Here is a 19195-nt window from a genome sequence, read left to right as displayed (position 1 = left end):
TGATCCATTTTGGCAGATCCAATGGGATGAAGCAGCAGTATAATATGAAGGGTACCATTCTTAGCAGTGTAGAGGATCAGAAGGACCTTGGGGTCCGGGTCCATAGGACTCTTAAATCGGCCTCGCAGGTGGAGGATGCGGTCAAGAAGGCGTACGGCGTACTAGCCTTCATTAATCGAGGGATTGAGTTTAGGAGTCGGGAGATAATGCTGCAGCTTTATAGGACCCTGGTTAGACCCCACTTGGAGTACTGTGCGCAGTTCTGGTCACCTCATTACAGGAAAGATGTTGAAGCCATTGAAAGGATGCAGAGGAGATTTACAAGGATGTTGCCTGGATTGGGGGGCATGCCTTATGAGGATAGGTTGAGGGAGCTTGGTCTCTTCTCCCTGGAGAGACGAAGGATGAGAGGTGACCTGATAGAGGTTTACAAGATGTTGAGAGGTCTGGATAGGGTAGACTCTCAGAGGCTATTTCCAAGGGCTGAAATGGTTGCTACGAGAGGACACAGGTTTAAGGTGCTGGGGGGTAGGTACAGAGGAGATGTCAGGGGTAAGTTTTTCACTCAGAGGGTGGTGGGTGAGTGGAATCGGCTGACGTCGGTGGTGGTGGAGGCAAACTCGTTGGGGTCTTTTAAGAGACTTCTGGATGAGTACATGGGATTTAATGGGATTGAGGGCTATAGATAGGCCTCGAGGTGGGGATGTGATCGGCGCAACCTGTGGGCCGAAGGGCCTGTTTGTGCTGGGGCTTTCTATGTTCTATGTTCTATATCCTAGAGGGAGAGGATCTGAAATTTCTTGCGAAGAAGACAAAGTTATATAGCATTTTGTGACTGAAATCCAAACATATGGGTGGAGTGTACTGCCAAGACAATTTGTAAAATCTGTCTTAGTTGTATCAGCCATTTAATGTGTAATTTATTAATTTGACTCCTTCAAAGAACACGAGTAAATTGGTTGAACATGATTATATAATACTTTCATGGATAAAGGGATTGTCCTACATGGAGAGGTTTAGTAGACTAGGCCTTATATTCCCTGGAATATATAAGAATCAGAGTTGAGCTCATTGAAATATATAAAATTCTTAAGTGATTCAACAGAGTAAATGTTAGGAGCATGGTTGGGGAGCATAGAAGTAGGGGTCACAGTCTCAGAACATGTATTGGGGACTGAGATGAGCAGAAATTTCTTCACTCATAAAATTGTGGAACTTTGGAATTCTCTAATTCAGTTGTTGGGATATATTCAAATCAGAGATTGGTATATTTTTGGATACCAATGGAATTGCAGGATATGGGAATAGTGTGGAAGATAAAATTGAAGCAGAAGATCACCCATGATTGTATTGAATGGTGGAGGAAGCAAGTAGGCTCAAAGGGCCAAACGGCCTCCTCCTGCTCCTATTTTTTTCTTAAGTTCAATGATTACTCTTTGTGGTACTGGAGAAAGGCTGATCTCAGAATTCAACGACATCCATATATTGTGAGCTGAAGAAGACAGAAGTTAAAGTACACAGCAACAGAAAATAGAAGGAACTTTAGTTGGTATTCAACCTGATGATAGATTTTGTCTGGCTAAGTTCACAGTTGTGGCCTGTTATCTTTCACTCCTAACTGTCAGCAGAGGAATGATTTTACTTTGGTCAAGACTCAGAATATTTGCCCTTTGTAATCCCTGTATTTATGCTTGGAAATCTCCCTATGGCAGCCCATCACTTTGTTCATGAAAATCTTTGGAATATTGAGAGTGGCTGACATGACATGAAATCCATTTATAATTGATTAAAATTGATTTTTTTTCTGACCTGATGCATAGACAGTGCCACTAACTTTCTGGCATGAACTTCTTGTCCCTGACCCATGGATATTGCTCTACAGTCTAAAGAAAACATATGGTTATCATTTAGACATAGCATTTTTCAGTCCTGCATTACAACTATCATCTACAGAAATAAGATACTAACTTGTGATGATCCTATGGCAGTGGTTTCAACTTGGGGTATAACCCCCAGTATACAAAGTTTATAAGATTTAAAGAATAGCCAGTGAAATTCTGCATCAGAAAATGTTGACATCATTTGCATTTAACAGCATCGATTCACAGTCATTTGGCATCAATTGTGCTGAGAGCAATCATTTCGCTATCACTTTGCATTGCAAGTAGTGTAATTTGCAGGCTTGGAGGCCCGAAGGGCCTGATCGTGTGTAGTACTGTTCTTTGTTCTAATTGACACCATTGCCATCAGTTGCTCAAAATTGCAGGACTCAAACATTTACAATTAGCAGAATGATTTCCTTTAAGCATCCTGTCAGCAAAAATGATCATGGAATTTGTTCTCCATATTTCTGAATTTCTATTGCTTCTAGAATTATAAAATTGAGCAAAATGTTTCGGTCCTGAAAATTTGTTGTTGAATGCAAATCTGTTTGAATTTGACATTGCCTTGCTGTAATTCTATTAATCTCTTTGAACTGACCACATCCATTGTTTTCCTTCTTTCACCTTCATTCAGCTTACTATAGATAATATCAGATAACCTTATCTCACTTTCCTCATCCTGTGCTCTTGAATCCTTCTTTTTTTGTCTCATTTTATGTGCCTACGATTGCATTACCACACAATCAGGAAATACTTCTAGATGTTCCATTTGCAATTTTTCTGTATCTTGATTTGCCACAGGCTGTTCAACCACAGTAGGCACGCGCGAATCCTGCGAATCGGCTGACGTGCGATTCTCCCGGCCTGCCGCGCTAAAAAATTAGCACAGCAGGAAGAGAGAATCACCCCCTATGATTCTATTCTTGTCTATGGTTCTCTTCCATTCTATGATTCTATTCTATGGTTCTATTCTATGGACCCGATTCTCCCATCCCGACACGCACATCTTTTGGTGCGTCAGGATGGGAGATGCGCGTGTCGGCCATTTTGCAGGGTTTCCCATAGCTGGAGAGCAGGCACAGTCAGGACGTGTTGGAAACTGGCAGGAAGACAGGTACATGATCTAAATCTGTTTTTACTGCATTTTAAATGTGATTATCGGGCCCGGGACTGAATTCTCTGGGTCCAGTAGCATCTCCCACCCCGCCAGGAGTGTTTCACTCCGGTGGGATTTAGAGTAGCTCTCCACTTACGGGGAACTAGCGGGAGACACCGCCGGAGTGAAGGGGGAGCAGTGGGGGCCCCCAGGGGATCAACCAGCGGGGGGGGTAGTGCCCCCCTGGGCCTGGGCACCCTGACAGTGTCAACCTGTACCCCCGAGCACTGCCCAAGGGGCAAAGTACCCATGCCCAGGGGGCACCTTGGCAATACCTACCGCGCATCAGGCAGTGTCAAGGAGGTGGGCCCCAGGGGGAAAGGGCAGGGCCAATGGGGTGGGGCTTAGGGGACAAGGGGGCAGGGCCAAGGGACAGGGCCAAGCAGCGGGCCTATTGTGGACAGCGCCTATTGTGAGTTGAGCCTAATGTGGGTGGGACCTATTGTGGCAGGGCCTAGTATAGGCAGGACCTACTGTGGGCAGGGCCAAGAAGGTGATCGGTGGAGTTGGGAGGTCCCACTGCCACTCTGCAGATAGGATCGGTCGTGGCTGGAGGGAAGTCAGCGATCGGGGCGGGCTAGGGGGGTAGTGGTCTGCCAGGAGGAAGGTGGGGGGGATCATCACTGCTGGTGGGGGGGGGGGGGGGGGGGGGGGGTGGTGGGGGGGGGGGCGGCAGTGGGGGGGAGCTGGAGATTGCAGTTCTCCGGGACGTGGGGGGGTTGGGGCTGACTCAGCAATGCTTGTGCGGGCTGTGACCAGGCTGTGGGGAAGGGGGGGGGCATGGCAGGGGCAGCCCTGTGGGGGTCCCGGTTGGCCAGTGATTGAACAAACTGCAATCTGACAGATTGGGGCCACTGCACATGCGCAGTGTTCCAGAATGGTCAGACTCTGGAGTGAATAGGCCCCGCCCCGAGCTTTCAATGATATTCACGATTGTGACCTCTGCATTGCACAGAGCGTGGGAGATTCAAGTCTGGACTCCCGCTTGAAACAAAAGCGTGATTTACACCAATTTTCTCGCCAATTTGGCACTTAGAACCTTTTGGGGAGAATCGGGCCCTATTATCCTATACTATGATTCTATTCTATATTCTTTTCAATTCTATGACTCTATTCTATTCATTAATTCTATTCCATAGTTCTATTCGATTCCATGATTCTATTCTACTGTATAATTCTATTCTATTCTGTGTTATTCTATGATTCTATTCTACTCAATGATTCTATTCTATTCTATAATTCTATTCCATTTTGTGTTATTTTGTTATTCTATTCTACAATATTATTCTATGGTTCTATTCTATTCTATGATCCTATTCAATAATTCTATTCTATTCTATAATTCCATATCATTCTGTGTTATTCTATTATTCAATTCTACAATTTTATTCTATGGTTCTATTCTATGATCCTATTCTCTGATTCTGTCCAATCCTATGGTTCTATTCAATTCTATTCTACTATATGGTTCTATTCTATGATTCTATTCCATGGTTCTATTCTATTCTATGATTCTATTCTATAATTTCACTCTATGATTCTAGTCTGTGATTGTATTCTATTCTATGATTCTATTCAATTCTATGATTCTATTCTATGATTCAATTCAATTCTATGATTCTATTCCATGGTTCTATTCAATTATATGATTCTATTCTATTCTATGATTCTATTCTGTGATTCTATTCGATTCTATGATTCTATTCTGTGATTCTATTCTATTCTATGATTCTATTCTGTGATTCTATTCTATTCTATGATTCTATTCTGTGATTCTATTCTATTCTATGATTTCATTCCATGATTCTATGATTCTATTCCATGGTTCCATGATTCTGATTCTATTCCATGGTACCATTGTATTCGTTGATTCTATTCAATTCTATGATTCTATTCTATTCTGTGATTGTATTCTATTCTATGATTCTATCCTGTGATTCTATTCTATTCTATGATTCTAGAATAGAATAGAACCATAGAATAGAATCATAGAATGAAATCATAGAATAGAATCATAGAATAGAATACAATCACAGACTAGAATCATTGAATAGAATAGAATCATAGAATAGAATCATAGAATAGAATAGAGCCATAGAATAGAATCATTCACTGGAATAGAATCATAGAATAGAATAGAGCCATAGAATAGAATCATAGAATAGAATAGAATCATAGAATAGAATAGAATCATAGAATAGAATAGAGCCATAGAATAGAATCATAGAATAGAATAGAATCATAGAATAGAATAGAATCATAGAATAGAATAGAATCATAGAATAGAATAGAGCCATAGAATAGAATCATAGAATAGAATAGAATCATAGAATAGAATAGAATCATAGAATAGAATCATAGAATTGAATTGAATCATAGAATAGGATCATAGAATAGATTCTATTCCATGGTTCTATTGTATTCGATGATTCTATTCAAATCGCTTCTGAAATTCTATTCCATGATCATATTCTATGATTCTATTCAATTCTATTATTCTATTCAATTCTTTGATTCTATTCTATGGTTCAATTCTACTCTATGGTTCTATTCTATTCTTCTCTTCTATGGTTCTATTCTATTCTATGATTCTATTCTAATCTATTCTGCAATGCTATTCTGTGGGGGCGATTCTCCCAAAAGTGCAGAATTGGTGGAAAAACTGTTCTAGATCACGACTGTTCTCTCAGTTCAACTTCACATTCGAATCTCCGCACTCTGTGCACTGCAGAGGTCAAAATCATGAATCTCATTAAAATCCTAGGCTGAGCCTATTCGCGCAGGAGTCTGACAGTTCCGGAACTCTACGTATGCTCAGTGGTCCAGATCTGTCAGTCTCCCTGTTTGCTGGCCAGCTCAATTGCTGGCCAGCCTGGGACCCCTGCAATGCTGCCCCTCCAGCCCCCTCATGGCCCGATCGTCGCCCCCCCACAACACTTTCCGGGCCAGCCCTGACCCCCTGCCGCCCCGGAGCATCCCGATGTCCAGCCCACCATCCCCAGCAGTGGCGATTGCCCCAACACCCTCACCCCGGCAGACACCTCCCCCCACTGACCCTCCCCGGGGTCAGACACCCCCTGCCCCCGGGAGGCAGACCCCCCCCAGCAGACCACCACCGCACCCCAACCCCCCCAGCCTGCCCCGATTGCTGGCCTCCCTCCAGCCCAGACCGATCGCCATGCAGAGTGGCAGCCGGACCCCTCCACCCCTGATTGCCCCTCGGTGCCAACCAAAATAGGCCCTGCCTGATGTCCGATGGGCAGTGTGCCAAGGTGCCCCCTGGACATGGGCACTTTGTCTCTTGAATAGTGCCAGGGGGCACAGGCTGGCACTGCCAGGGTGCCCATGCCTAGGGGGGCACCACCTCCCTACCGCTCAATCCTCTGGGGAGCCCCGATTACTCCCCCTTCATTCCGACGGGGTCTCCCGCTAGTTCCCCGAACGTGGGGAGCGACTCTAAACCCCGCCGGAATGGAGGTTCAATCGGGCCCAGCAATTTCCCGATAATCACATGCAAAACATATTTAAACTACATTAAAATAAGATTAAAATCACTTATCTGTCTTCCTGCCGGTTTCCAGCGTGGTCTGGACTCCGACTATTCTCTGGCTCTGAGAGATGCACATACATTCCCGATGCATGTGCAAATCCTGGAAAAAGACCAATGGTGCGCATCTGCCAGCCCAACCTGACAGAAAAGTTGCGGGACACGAAGGGAGAATCGCCCCCTATGGTTCTATTGTATTCTATGATTCTTTTCTAATCTATTCTGTAATTCTATTCTAGGATTCTCCCAAAAGTTCTCAATTGGTGAGAAAACTGTGTAAATCACGCCTGTTTTTTCAGTTCAACTTCAGGCCCAAATCTCTCACACAATCGTGAGTCTCATTAAAAACTCCGGGGGGCGGGGGGGGGGGGTGGAGGGACAGGGCCTATTGACGTACGAGTCTGACAGTTGGGGCTGGAGGGAGGCACCTGGCAATCCCAGCCTGTGCCCCCTGGCACTGCACAAGGGGCAAAATGCCCATGCCCAGGGCATTGGGCAGTGCCAAGGCAGCAGGGCCTATTGGGGCGGGGCTTAGGGAGCGGGGCCTATGGGGTGATCGGTAGAGGTACTCAGCATAGGGATCGTTCGGGACTGGAAGGAGGCCAGTGATCGGGGTGGGCTGCGGGTGGAGGGGGGGGGGGGGGGGGGGGGTCTGCCGAGATGGGGGGGGGGGGGTGCTGTGGATGGGGGATCAGCACTGCTGGGGGGTGTGCTGGAGCTTTGGGTGCTCTGGTACGGGAGGGGGATCGGGGCTGACACAGGAATGGCCAGGGGGGCCACAATCAGGCCGTGGGGGATGGAGGGGCAGCACTGCAAGGGTGATGGGCTGGCCAGCGATCGAGCTGGCCAGCACACTGCAGGCTGACAGTTCGGAGCCATTGTGCATGCGCAGAGTTCCGGAACTGTCAGACAACGGTGTGAATAGGCACCCTGAGCTTTTATTGATATTCACAATTGTAACCTCTGCAGTGCATAGAGTGTGGGAGATTCAAATCTGAACTCCCACTGAAAAAACAATCGTGATTTACACTATTTTTCCTGCAAATTCAGCACTTAGAACGTTTTTGGGAGAATCGCCCCCTATAATTCTATTCTACTCTATGGTTACATTCTATCTGTTCTTTAATTCTATTCTACTCTCTGGGGACGAGCAGCCCGCCCTGATCACTGGCTTCCCTCTAGCCCCAACCGATCTCCATGCACAGTGCCAGTGGGACCCCCACCCCCACCAGTCGTCCCGCCCCTAAGCACCCACCCCTATGTTTTGCCCCCTAAGCACTGCCCACTTGGCACTGCCCAATGCCTGTTAGGCAGTGTCAAGGTGCTCCCTGGGCATGGGCACTTTGCCCCTTGGGCAGTGCCAGGGGACACAGGCTGGCACTGTCAGGGTGTCCAGGCAGGCCACGTAAAGTTAAGAAGTTGCGGTGGCGCTAAGATGGCATGGGTGAAGGAGAACATTAGTTAGATAGAATATTTAGCCACTTTAAGTCTCACTTTCACATGTTTTTATGTTATCACTTATTTTGAAGGCACTTTTATTGGAACCAATAAATGTTATTTCATCCCACACCTGTGACTAATTTGTCTCTGATTAGTCTCTAACAGCAACGTTCTTCCCCAATGGTTTCCAGAGGAACCCTGCACGTTGATGTCAGTGGGCACCCTCCTGCCTGTACTGTTATTGTTGCAAGGATTGATGCCTCACATCTATAGTTCTTTGGCCAAGTAAGTCCACTTGCTGTTTTATAGCTCTATCCCTTCAATTCTGACATTATTAAGCAAACACGGGTCAGCCTTTGAACTGCCATCGCTAAAGCCCAGAATTTTAATTATCTTACCCTTACAACTCTAATCTCCCAAGAATTACAAATTAAGTCTAAGATATTAACATGAACATAATCTAGATATTTGGAACAATACACATAGGATAGTCAGCTATCACAGTATCAACAACAAATAGAGGAACTGGTGAGTTAGTAAATTTGTACGACAAAGGAAGGGAGAGTTCTGCTAACATTCTCCTGATGCTATTTATGTTGAAAACATCATAAGGAGGCTTGTTGATAGTGATTTTCTTCATAGGCAACATAGCTTCCTCTTGCTATATGTAAAAATAGGAATGGAACATAAATATGAAATACGTGGGTTTCCACCCACAGTCGAAATATGTGAAAGTTGGGAGGATTGGACATGCTAAATTGCCCCTTCGTGTCCCGAGATATGTAGATTAAATGGAATTAGCTACGGTTAATGTTTGTGAGTTCCGGGATAGGGCAGGGGAGAGGCATTGGTAAGATACTCTGTCAGAGAATCAGTGTAGACTGATGGGTTGAATGGCCTCTTCTGTAGTGTAGGGATTCTATGATTCTAAAGAAATATGGGGAATGTTAACAGATTGCAGTTGTATTCACGACAAAGATTGTACCAATACCAATTTCAAGCTTCTTGGCCAGTCCTTCAATCTGATTGCTGGGATCAGAGCCCATGGACAGGAAACAGATCAGAGGAGTTTGTGTGTCACTTTCTTCCCAGGTTGTCTCCAGGTTTAGAATCACCGGTTCTGCATATTTCGCTCCCATGGCAGCAGAAATGTAGTTTCGAGCTTGTGACAGAGTTCTGTCAGGGCACCATGACCTGAAAATTCAAAGTAACGATGAAATCAAAGGCATTTCAAATTGTTCATTCACTGCTGAGAAAGAATTCAACACTTGTGCACTAAACCTGAAAACAGAAAATAATGAAGAATACAGTAACTGTGTTATAAAGGGAGCAGTCCCTTTTGAAAGCTTAGGCAGAAAGCTAGAGGCAGCACCCACTCCGCCATCCCTGTCACAGACATGAATCCGATTTCTCAGCTCTCTCACAATCTTACCGGCTTGCCCTGCCCATCGGCTTTTGGGTGGTGATGGTAAGATCGCCTCTTTGTGTTCTTCTGAACAAAATGAATTACTTTATTCTTCTCTGCATTAAATTTCAGCTTCCACTTTTTGAGCCCATTCTACCAACCTCTCAATGTCCATTTGACATCCTACACATCCTCCACCAGTTCACAATGCTTCCAAGTTTTGTAACACCCACAACTTTTCAAATTGTGTCCTGTACACCAAGTGCTAGGTTACTCATGTATATCAGGAAGGTGCCGTCACTAATCTCTGGGAATTGTACTATATGCCTTTATCCAATCAAAAACATCAACTTTTGGTGAGGTAGTTATGTTGAACTTACAGCAGACACTAGTTAGACCTCAGCTAGGGCACTGTGTGCAGCTCTGGGTGCCACACTATAGGAAGAAGACTTGGACGAGGAAGTGAATTTACGATTGCTAAGGTTAAAGATCTTACAAAAATAGGTGGGAAGGCAAGTATGAGGATGAGATAAAAGGGGGAATTTTCCTGTCCTGCCCGATACGGAAATCGTAGAGGGGGGTGGGGGGGTTTGACCATGCAAATGTCCGTTGGCGGTACGCAGATTTTCAGCGCGGTCCCAATGGCACCATTTTTTCCTGATTGGGAGATGTGCATGGGTCGTAAATGCTTGCGGGAATCCTGCAAAATGGCCAACAAGCACACCTCCCGACCCAACCCACCAAAACATTAGCAGGTCGGAATGGGAGAATCGCCCTTTTGATTCTATTCTATGATTCCATTCCATTCTATGCAATTTTGTGATTCTATTCTATGGGCCTGATCTTACCAACAAGTTGCACCTGTTTTCGGGCGCAAAAACCTGGTAAAGTCGTGCATGAGGTGAGTAGCATGATCCCGACCGCCTCCGTGCCTGTTCCCCCTTTACCAAGTGCCTAAAATGGCCGCGATCAAGACCATGCCCAAAATTTGCCTGCATTTAAATTGACTTAATGGGCTGGATGTCCAAACCTACCGGCATTTCCCCCTTTACCACCGTGTTCGCCCGTCCAGGTTTGGCACGAAACAGACATGGTCCGCAAAAGTCTGATTCGGGCGCTACAGCTTCTGAGGAGATAAGTCCAGAGTTTCCAGTGGCTTTCTAACTCAGATGATGGCGGGAGTGTGGGGAAGGAGGTGGGTCAGATGGCTCTCTGGTGGGGGGGGAAGGGGGGAGGAGGGAGGCAGGTCAGATGGCTCTCTGGTGGAGGGGGGAGGGAGGCAGGTCAGATCGTTTATCTGGTGGGGGGAGAGGGAGACGGGTCAGATCGTTCTCAGCGGGGAAGGGAGGGAGGCGGGTCAGATGGCTCTCTGGTGGGAGGAAGAGGGAGGTGGGTCAGATAATTCTCTGGTGGGGGGCAGGTGGAAGGCAGGTGGGATGGATCTCTGGAGGGGGAGGGAGATGGGTCACATCATTCTCTGGTGGGGGGGGAGGGGATGTCTGCTGCCACTGTGTGCGCGATTGGTGGGGGAGGGCAGAGGGGCCGCGATCGGTCTGGGTAGTGGGGGATATGGGGGACAGTCTCTTTCACTACCACTATCTGTGCCCCTGATTATGGACTCCCTATGACTATTACTCTTCTGCACCTTGACCCTCTCTGCTGAACAACAGAGCCAACCGTGGTGCCACTGCACTGATCGTGCTGTTGTTTTCCCCTGATAGGCCATCCCCCCAACAGTATCCAAAGCGGTATACTTGTTGGAGAGGGGGACAAGATTGGGCCTTTTCACCCAAAAAATGGATCAAGAACTTTCCCATTGTCACGCTAGCTGGACACTTCGAAAAAATCTCATAAAATTCCACCCTATAAGTCTTACATCTGTCTATAATTTCCTTGAAAATTTGCTCTTCTATATTTCCCACTACAATCTAAAATACAGCAAATGGTGTAATTGTACTTCTGCTGTTTCTTAGCTCTAAGCAAATAGATTCTGCCCTTGACCCCGAGCATTGTAATGTTCTCCAACTTCTACCCTCACCTTTCTTTCCATCCCATATTTTCTGAATAGCTTGTATGCAGAAATATTGAGTGTCCAGTCCTGCCATTTTTTGAACCAGGTCAACATTATTGTCACAACTTCATATTTACGTATATCTATTTGCACCAACAGCTCACCACTCTTATTGAACAACACGCTGTGTGTTCACAGTTTTTCTCCACTCCAGGCTTACTTCACACTGTTCTGCCCAAGCAGCAATTTACTTACATTGTCTTAAGATGGGCGCCAGGATAGTAAATGTAGTGTAGTAAATGTGCTGTCCTGGCTGTAGCTTACCTGATGAGCAATAGCTTGCAGAATGCATCCAAAGAGTCACTGTATCCACCAGGAATTATTTCTTCTTCTGGAGCATCAGTATCAAACCAGACCTTCCAAACCTTCTCATTCTTAGTTACCTGTAACCATATCCCAATAATAAAATCAACTGAAAAATATCAATACATAATTACTTAAAAAGCATATTGAAAATTAATATTATTGAGGTGAATTTCCAACCTTTCTGCCTGACCAAATGTAATACCACTAAAATGATGGAAACTAACTTACCAGCCCACGATCTCTATGGTAATATTCTCTGGGCCATATTGCTGCATACTCAGAGTCTGGATGAGGCGGCACGCCTATTTAAAGTGGAGTTTGGAATCCTGTAGTGCCAATCGGACTCCAAGTACAATATCACATACAATCTGATGAGAATGAATCAATGATTTGGCCAAAGGGAGCCTGAAAGAATCGTTTATCTTTCTTTTTGTGGAGTTGTGAGTATTCATCCCAACCCTTAAAGGCAATCCTGAGTCATTGCCACTTTAACACTTCCCCTCCACTTTCCCCCAGGAACATAGTTCCTCTGGGCAGAAGTGTGGCCAGTCTGTTTGATATTGCGGTGGCCCAGAACCAGTGAGATGCTCTGAGGGGTTTGATTCCTGGTCTGATGTAAATGAGGCAGTCTTCAAAATGGAGCATGCCTTCTGTGAAACAATTGTTTGGCTGGCCAGCCCCTCTGAGGAAATATCTATTCCATTTTTTCCAGCTATTTCTCCTTGAGCTATCCTTGGGGAGGTGATGGCCTAGTGGTATTATCGCGAGACTATTAATCCAAAAACTCAGCTAATGTTCTGAGGACCTGGGTTCGAATCCTGCCACGGCAGCTAGTGGAATTTGGATTCAGTGAAAATATCTGGAATTACAAATCTACTGGTGACAATTAAACCATTGTCTATTGTCGGAAAAGCCCATTTGGTTCACTAATGTCCTTTAGGGAAGGAAATCTGCTGTCATACCTGATCTGGCCTACTTATGACTCCAGAGCCACAGCAATGACGAATGAGGGAGGTCTCATAGAGACATATAAAATTATAAGAGGACTGGACAGGGTAGATGCAGGGAGGATATTCCCGATGGTGGGGGAGTCCAGAACCAGGGGTCACGGTCTGAGGATTCAGGGTAGATCATTTAGGACGGAGATGAGGAGACATTTCTTCACCCAAAGAGTGATGAGCCTGTGGAATTCATTACCACAGGAAGTAGTTGATGCCAAAACATTGAATGTATTCAAGAGGTGGCTGGATGTAGCACTTGGGGTGAATGGGAACAAAGGTTATGGGGAAAAAGTAGGATTAAGCTACTGAGTTGGATGATCAGCCATGATCGGAATAAATGGTGGAGCAGGCTCGAAGGGCCAAATGACCTCCTCCTGCTCCTATCTTCTATGTTTCTATGCAATGTAGTTGACTCTCAATTGTCCTCTGAAATTGCCTAGCAAGTTATTCAATTCATGGCAACTAGGGATGGGCAAGAAATGTTGGCCAGCCAGCGACGTCCATGTCCAGTGAATGAATTTTTAAAAATCACCCTCATATGATTGGCTGATTTCTGACAAAACCTAAGGATTCTTAACTCTCCAGAAACTTCCAAAATCCTTTAGCACAACATATGGTTCAGTCTAAATCTGTGCCGCCTGCAACATCTTCCACAACTCAGTTATGGGACTACTGAAAAGAAGTTCTTGTTATCCTCTGCATACCCTCTCTATAGAAGATGTGTTTCTACTCTACTCTATAGAGTATAGAAACACAGAGGGACCTAGGTGTGCAAGTCCACAAATCCTTGAAGGTGGCAACACAGGTGGAGAAGGTGGTGAAGAAGGCATATGGTATGCTTGCCTTTATAGGACGGGGTATAGAGTATAAAAGCTGGAGTCTGATGATGCAGCTGTATAGAACGCTGGTTAGGCCACATTTGGAGTACTGCGTCCAGTTCTGGTCGCCGCACTACCAGAAGGACGTGGAGGCATTGGAGAGAGTGCAGAGAAGGTTTACCAGGATGTTGCCTGGTATGGAGGGTCTTAGCTATGAGGAGAGATTGGGTAGACTGGGGTTGTTCTCCTTGGAAAGACGGAGAATGAGGGGAGATCTAATAGAGGTATACAAGATTATGAAGGGTATAGATAGGGTGAACAGTGGGAAGCTTTTTCCCAGGTCGGAGGTGACGATCACGAGGGGTCACGGGCTCAAGCTGAGAGGGGCGAGGTATAACTCAGACATCAGAGGGACGTTTTTTACACAGAGGGTGGTGGGGGCCTGGAATGCGCTGCCAAGTAGGGTGGTGGAGGCAGGCACGCTGACATTGTTTAAGACTTACCTGGATAGTCACATGAGCAGCCTGGGAATGGAGGGATACAAACGATTGGTCTAGTTGGACCAAGGAGCGGCACAGGCTTGGAGGGCCGAAGGGCCTGTTTCCTGTGCTGTACTGTTCTTTGTTCTTTGTTCTACTCCTTCCAGTGGCTGTTTTTCTGAAGGTTGCAGTAGTTCTGACTGGGAACCAGAGCATCAGGTCAGCCAATTGAGGGATTGAGGGAAAGGTAGATGTTAGGTCCAGTGACAGGTTAATAAGCATGATGGGACTGATGGGCTGAAGTGTGTTTATTTCAACACAAATATTATGGGTAAGGCAGATGAACTAAGAGCCTGGATCAGTACATGGGACTATGATGTTGTGGCCATTATAGAGATTTGATTGAGAGAGGGACAGGATTGGCTGCTCAATGTTCCAGGGTTTTGCTGTTTTAAGTGTGAAATGATGTGGAGATGCCGGCGTTGGACTGGGGTAAGCACAGTAAGAAGTCTCACAACACCAGGTTAAAGTCCAACAGGTTTATTTAGTAGCACAAGCCACAAGCTTTCAGAGCGCTGCTCCTTCATCAGATGAGTGGGAGTCGTATTCACAAACAGGGCATATAAAGACACAAACCCAATTTACAAGATAATGGTTGGAATGCGAGTCTTTACAGGTAATCAAGTCTTAAAGGTACAGACAATGTGAGTGGAGAGAGGGTTAAGCACAGGTTAAAGAGATGTGTATTGTCTCCAGCCAGGACAGTTAGTGAGATTTTGCAAGCCCAGGCAAGTCGTGGGGGTTACAGGTCGTGTGACATGAACCCAATATCCCGGTTGAGGCTGTCCTCATGTGTGCGGAATTTGGCTATCAGTTTCTGCTCAGCGATTCTGCGTTGTCGTGTGTCGTGAAGGCAGCCTTGGAGAACGCTTACCCAAAGATAAGAGGCTGAATGCCTGTGACTGCTGAAGTGTTCCCCAACAGGAAGAGAACACTCCTGCCTGGTGATTGTCACAGTAAGAAGTTTAACAACACCAGGTTAAAGTCCAACAGGTTTATTTGGTAGCAAAAGCCACACAAGCTTTCGGAGCTCTAAGCCCCTTCTTCAGGTGAGTGGGAATTCTGTTCACAAACAGAGCTTATAAAGACACAGACTCAATTTACATGAATAATGGTTGGAATGCGAATACTTACAACTAATCAAGTCTTTAAGAAACAAAACAATGTGAGTGGAGAGAGCATCAAGACAGGCTAAAAAGATGTGTATTGTCGCTGAGCAGAAACTGATAGCCAAGTTCCGCACACACGAGGACGACCTCAACCGGGATATTGGGTTCATGTCACACTATTTGTAACTCCCACAGTTGCGTGGACCTGCAGAGTTTCACTGGCTGTCTTGTCTGGAGACAATACACATCTTTTTAGCCTGTCTTGATGCTCTCTCCACTCACATTGTTTTGTTTCTTAAAGACTTGATTAGTTGTAAGTATTCGCATTCCAACCATTATTCATGTAAATTGAGTCTGTGTCTTTATAAGCTCTGTTTGTGAACAGAATTCCCACTCACCTGAAGAAGGGGCTTAGAGTTCCGAAAGCTTGTGTGGCTTTTGCTACCAAATAAACCTGTTGGACTTTAACCTGGTGTTGTTAAACTTCTTACTGTGTTTACCCCAGTCCAACGCCGGCATCTCCACATGGTGATTGTCAAGCAGTGTTCATTCATCCGTAGAACACCGCTCTTCCTATTGGGGAACACTTCAGAGTCACGGGCATTCAGCCTCTGATCTTCGGGTAAGCGTTCTCCAAGGTGATCTTCATGACACACGACAACGCAGAATTGCTGAGCAGAAGCTGATAGCTAAGTTCCGCACACATGAGGACGGCCTCAACCGGGATCTTGGGTTCATGTCACACTATCTGTAACCCCCACAACTTGCCTGGGCTTGCAAAATCTCACTAACTGTCCTGGCTGGAGACAATACACATCTCTTTAACCTGTGCTTAACCCTCTCTCCACTCACATTGTCTGTACCTTTAAGACTTGATTACCTGTAAAGACTCGCATTCCAATCATTATCTTGTAAATTGAGGTTGTGTCTTTATATGCCCTGTTTGTGAATACGACTCCCACTCACCTAATGAAGGAGCAGCGCTCTGAAAACTTGTGGCTTGTGCTACCAAATAAACCTGTTGGACTTTAACCTGGTGTTAAGTGAGAAAGACAGGGAGGTGGAGGAGCTGCAGTACTAGTCAAGGAGAATGTCACATCTGCACCCAGAGAGGGCATAAGTGGAGGACTCATCCACTGAGGCAATATGGGTAGATCTCAAAAATAAGAAGGATGCAATCACTCTGATGGGATATTATAGGCCCCCCCAACAGCCACCGGGACATTGAGGAACAAATATGTAGGCAGATTATTAAAAGATGCAATCACAATAGGGTTGTCATAGTCCCCCTCTCAGTCAAGTCTTTTCAGACTGTGGGAGGAAACCAGAGCACCCAGAGGAAACCCACACAGACACGGGGAGAATGTGCAAACTCCACACAGACAGTGACCCAAGCTGGGAATCGAAGCCAGGTGCCTGGCTCTGTAAGGCAGCAGTGCTAACCACTGTGCCACCCTGCAGGATAGGTAAGGGACCCTTGAATTTGCCCGACAGTTAATGGCAGGACCATGGACAACATTGATGTAAGAGCCAAGCGGCATGCCTCAATGACTATCGTCCGGTGGATCTGACATCCATCATTATGAAGTGCTTCGAAAGATTATTCATGGCACGAATCAATTCCAACCTCCCGGATTGCCTGGATCCATTACAGTTCACTTACTGCCACAACAGGTCCACAGCAGACGCCATCTCCCTGCTCCTACACTCAACCCTGGAACACCTAGATAACAAAAACATCTATGTCAGGCTTCTATTTATTGACTACAGCTCAGCCTTCAACACCATTATTCCTATGAAACTTGTCTCCAAACTCTGTGGCTTGGGGCTCGGCTCCTTCCTCTGCGACTGGATCCTGAACTTCCTAACCCACAGACTGCAATCAGTAAGGATAGGAAACAACACCTCCTCCATGATCATCCTCAACACCGGTGCCCCGCAACACTGTGTCCTCAGTCTCCTACTATACTCATTACACACCTATGACTGTGTGGCCAAATTCCCCTCCAAAGTGATTTTCAAGTTTGTTGATGACACCCACTGTAGTGGGTTGGATCTCAAACAATGACACGACAGAGTACAGGAATGAGATAGAGCATCTGGTGAACTGTACGACGACAATAATCTCTCCTTCAATGTCAACAAAACAAAGGAGATAGTCATCGACTTCAGGAAGTGTAGTGGAGAACATGCCCCTATCTACATCAATGGGGACAAAGTAGAAATGGTCGAGAGTTTCAGGTTTTTAGATGTCCAGATCACCAACAACCTGTCCTGGTTTCCCCATATTGACACTATAGATAGGAAAGCCCTCGACTTTCTCAGAAGACTAAGGAAATTAGGCATGTCAGCTAAGACTCTCACCAACTTTTACAGATGCATCATAGAAAGCATCCTTTCTGGTTATATCATAGGTTGGTATGGCTCCTGCTTTGCCCGAGACTGCAAAAAGTTACAAAGGGTTGTGAATGAAACCCACTCCAACCCGCAAGCCAGCCTCCCATCCATTGACTCTGTCTACACTTCCCGCTGTCTCGGAAAAGCAGCCAGCATAAATACCTAATATCGAACTGGGGCGGCATGGTTGCACAGTGGTTAGCACTGCTGCCTCACAGAGCCAGGGACCCAGGTTTGATTCCCAGCTTGGGTCACTGTCTGTGTGGGTTTGCACGCTCTCCCCGTGCCTGCGTGGGTTTCCTCCGGGTGCTCTGGTTTCCTCCCACTATCCAAAGATGTGCGGGTTAGGTGGATTGGCCATGCCAAATTGCCCCTTATTGTCGGGGGACTAGCTAGGGTAAATACATGAGGTTATGGGGATAGGGACTGAGTGGGACTGTGGTCGGTGCAGACTCAATGAGCCGAATGGCCTTCTTCTGCACTGTAGGATTCTATGATACTAGGGGGCATGCACTTAAGGTGAGAGGGGAATAGTTCAAAGGAGATATGAGGGGCAAGTTTTTTTTACACAGTCTGGTATGTGTCTGGAATGCGCTGTAAGCAAATATGATAGGGACTTTGAGATAAGCAGATGAATATGCAAGGAATAAAATGATATGGACCAAGGGCAGGCAGAAGGGATTAATTTAACTTGGCGTCATGTTCGGTACAACATCATGGGCCGAAGTGCCTGTTCCTGTGTTCTGGTGTTATATTTTCTATGTTCTCCTCTCATGCAAATAGAATTAATATAAAAAGTTTTTGGAAGGATGAATAAATGTAGTATGCTGAAAAGATTTGCCATACAATAAATTTGCTAATAACCATTTTATGTTGCAAAGTAAGATGCCAATTCAAGGATTTGCTGAATTTGAACCAAAATTCTTTCTTTTCGTTGTTGAATCAAATTGTGTTGTATGAGAATGAGCAAGAAATAGTGAAATTACCTGGGTCAACATCTCTGCAAACTGAGAGAGTTTGCTCAGCTCCACCAGGTTCAACCAGGTCATATCGAGGATCCAGCGGAATGGTTTCTGTGGACTGGCTTTAAGGTCAAGGGCTGCTCCACCTACACAATTGGGCAAAGAACTCATTTTCAGTAAAACAACTTTAAGGTTCAATGGAGAATGCAGGAGGGCATGCCAGCAGCAGCACCAGGCATATCTAAAAATGAGGTGTCAACTGATAAAGTTACAACATAGATACTACTTGTATGCCGAATAGTGAAAGAAGCATGCATTAGATCAAGCTAAGCAATTCCACAACCAACAGATCAAAGAAACAAAGAACAAAGAACAATACAGCACAGGAACAGGCCCTTCGGCCCTCCAAGCCCGTGCCGCTCCCTGGTCCAAACTAGTCCATTCTTTTGTATCCCTCCATTCCCACTCCGTTCATATGGCTGTCTAGATAAGTCTTAAACATTCCCAGTGTGTCTGCCTCCACCACCTTGCCCGGCAGCGCATTCCAGGCCCCCACCACCC

The 19195-nt window shown here is 45.7% G+C and overlaps 1 protein-coding gene across 1 annotated transcript in view; it reads right to left on the bottom strand.

Annotated features, from left to right (window-relative positions):
• Positions 1-19195, bottom strand: part of LOC144493944 (dynein axonemal heavy chain 8-like) — a 1661706-nt gene that overhangs the window by 157412 nt on the left and 1485099 nt on the right. The window contains exons 85-88 of the mRNA XM_078213521.1: positions 18659-18780; positions 11767-11885; positions 9018-9220; positions 1810-1883 (exon numbers count right to left, since the gene is read on the bottom strand). Of these exons, the coding sequence (XP_078069647.1) occupies positions 1810-1883; positions 9018-9220; positions 11767-11885; positions 18659-18780 (518 nt within the window). The remainder of the gene's footprint in view (positions 1-1809; positions 1884-9017; positions 9221-11766; positions 11886-18658; positions 18781-19195) is intronic.

This window comes from Mustelus asterias, chromosome 5, assembly GCF_964213995.1.
Source record: "Mustelus asterias chromosome 5, sMusAst1.hap1.1, whole genome shotgun sequence".
In the NCBI taxonomy this organism is placed as follows: Eukaryota; Metazoa; Chordata; class Chondrichthyes; order Carcharhiniformes; family Triakidae; genus Mustelus; species Mustelus asterias.
Note: the sequence above shows the minus strand (reverse complement) of the source record. Positions and strands in the feature narration are given on the sequence as shown.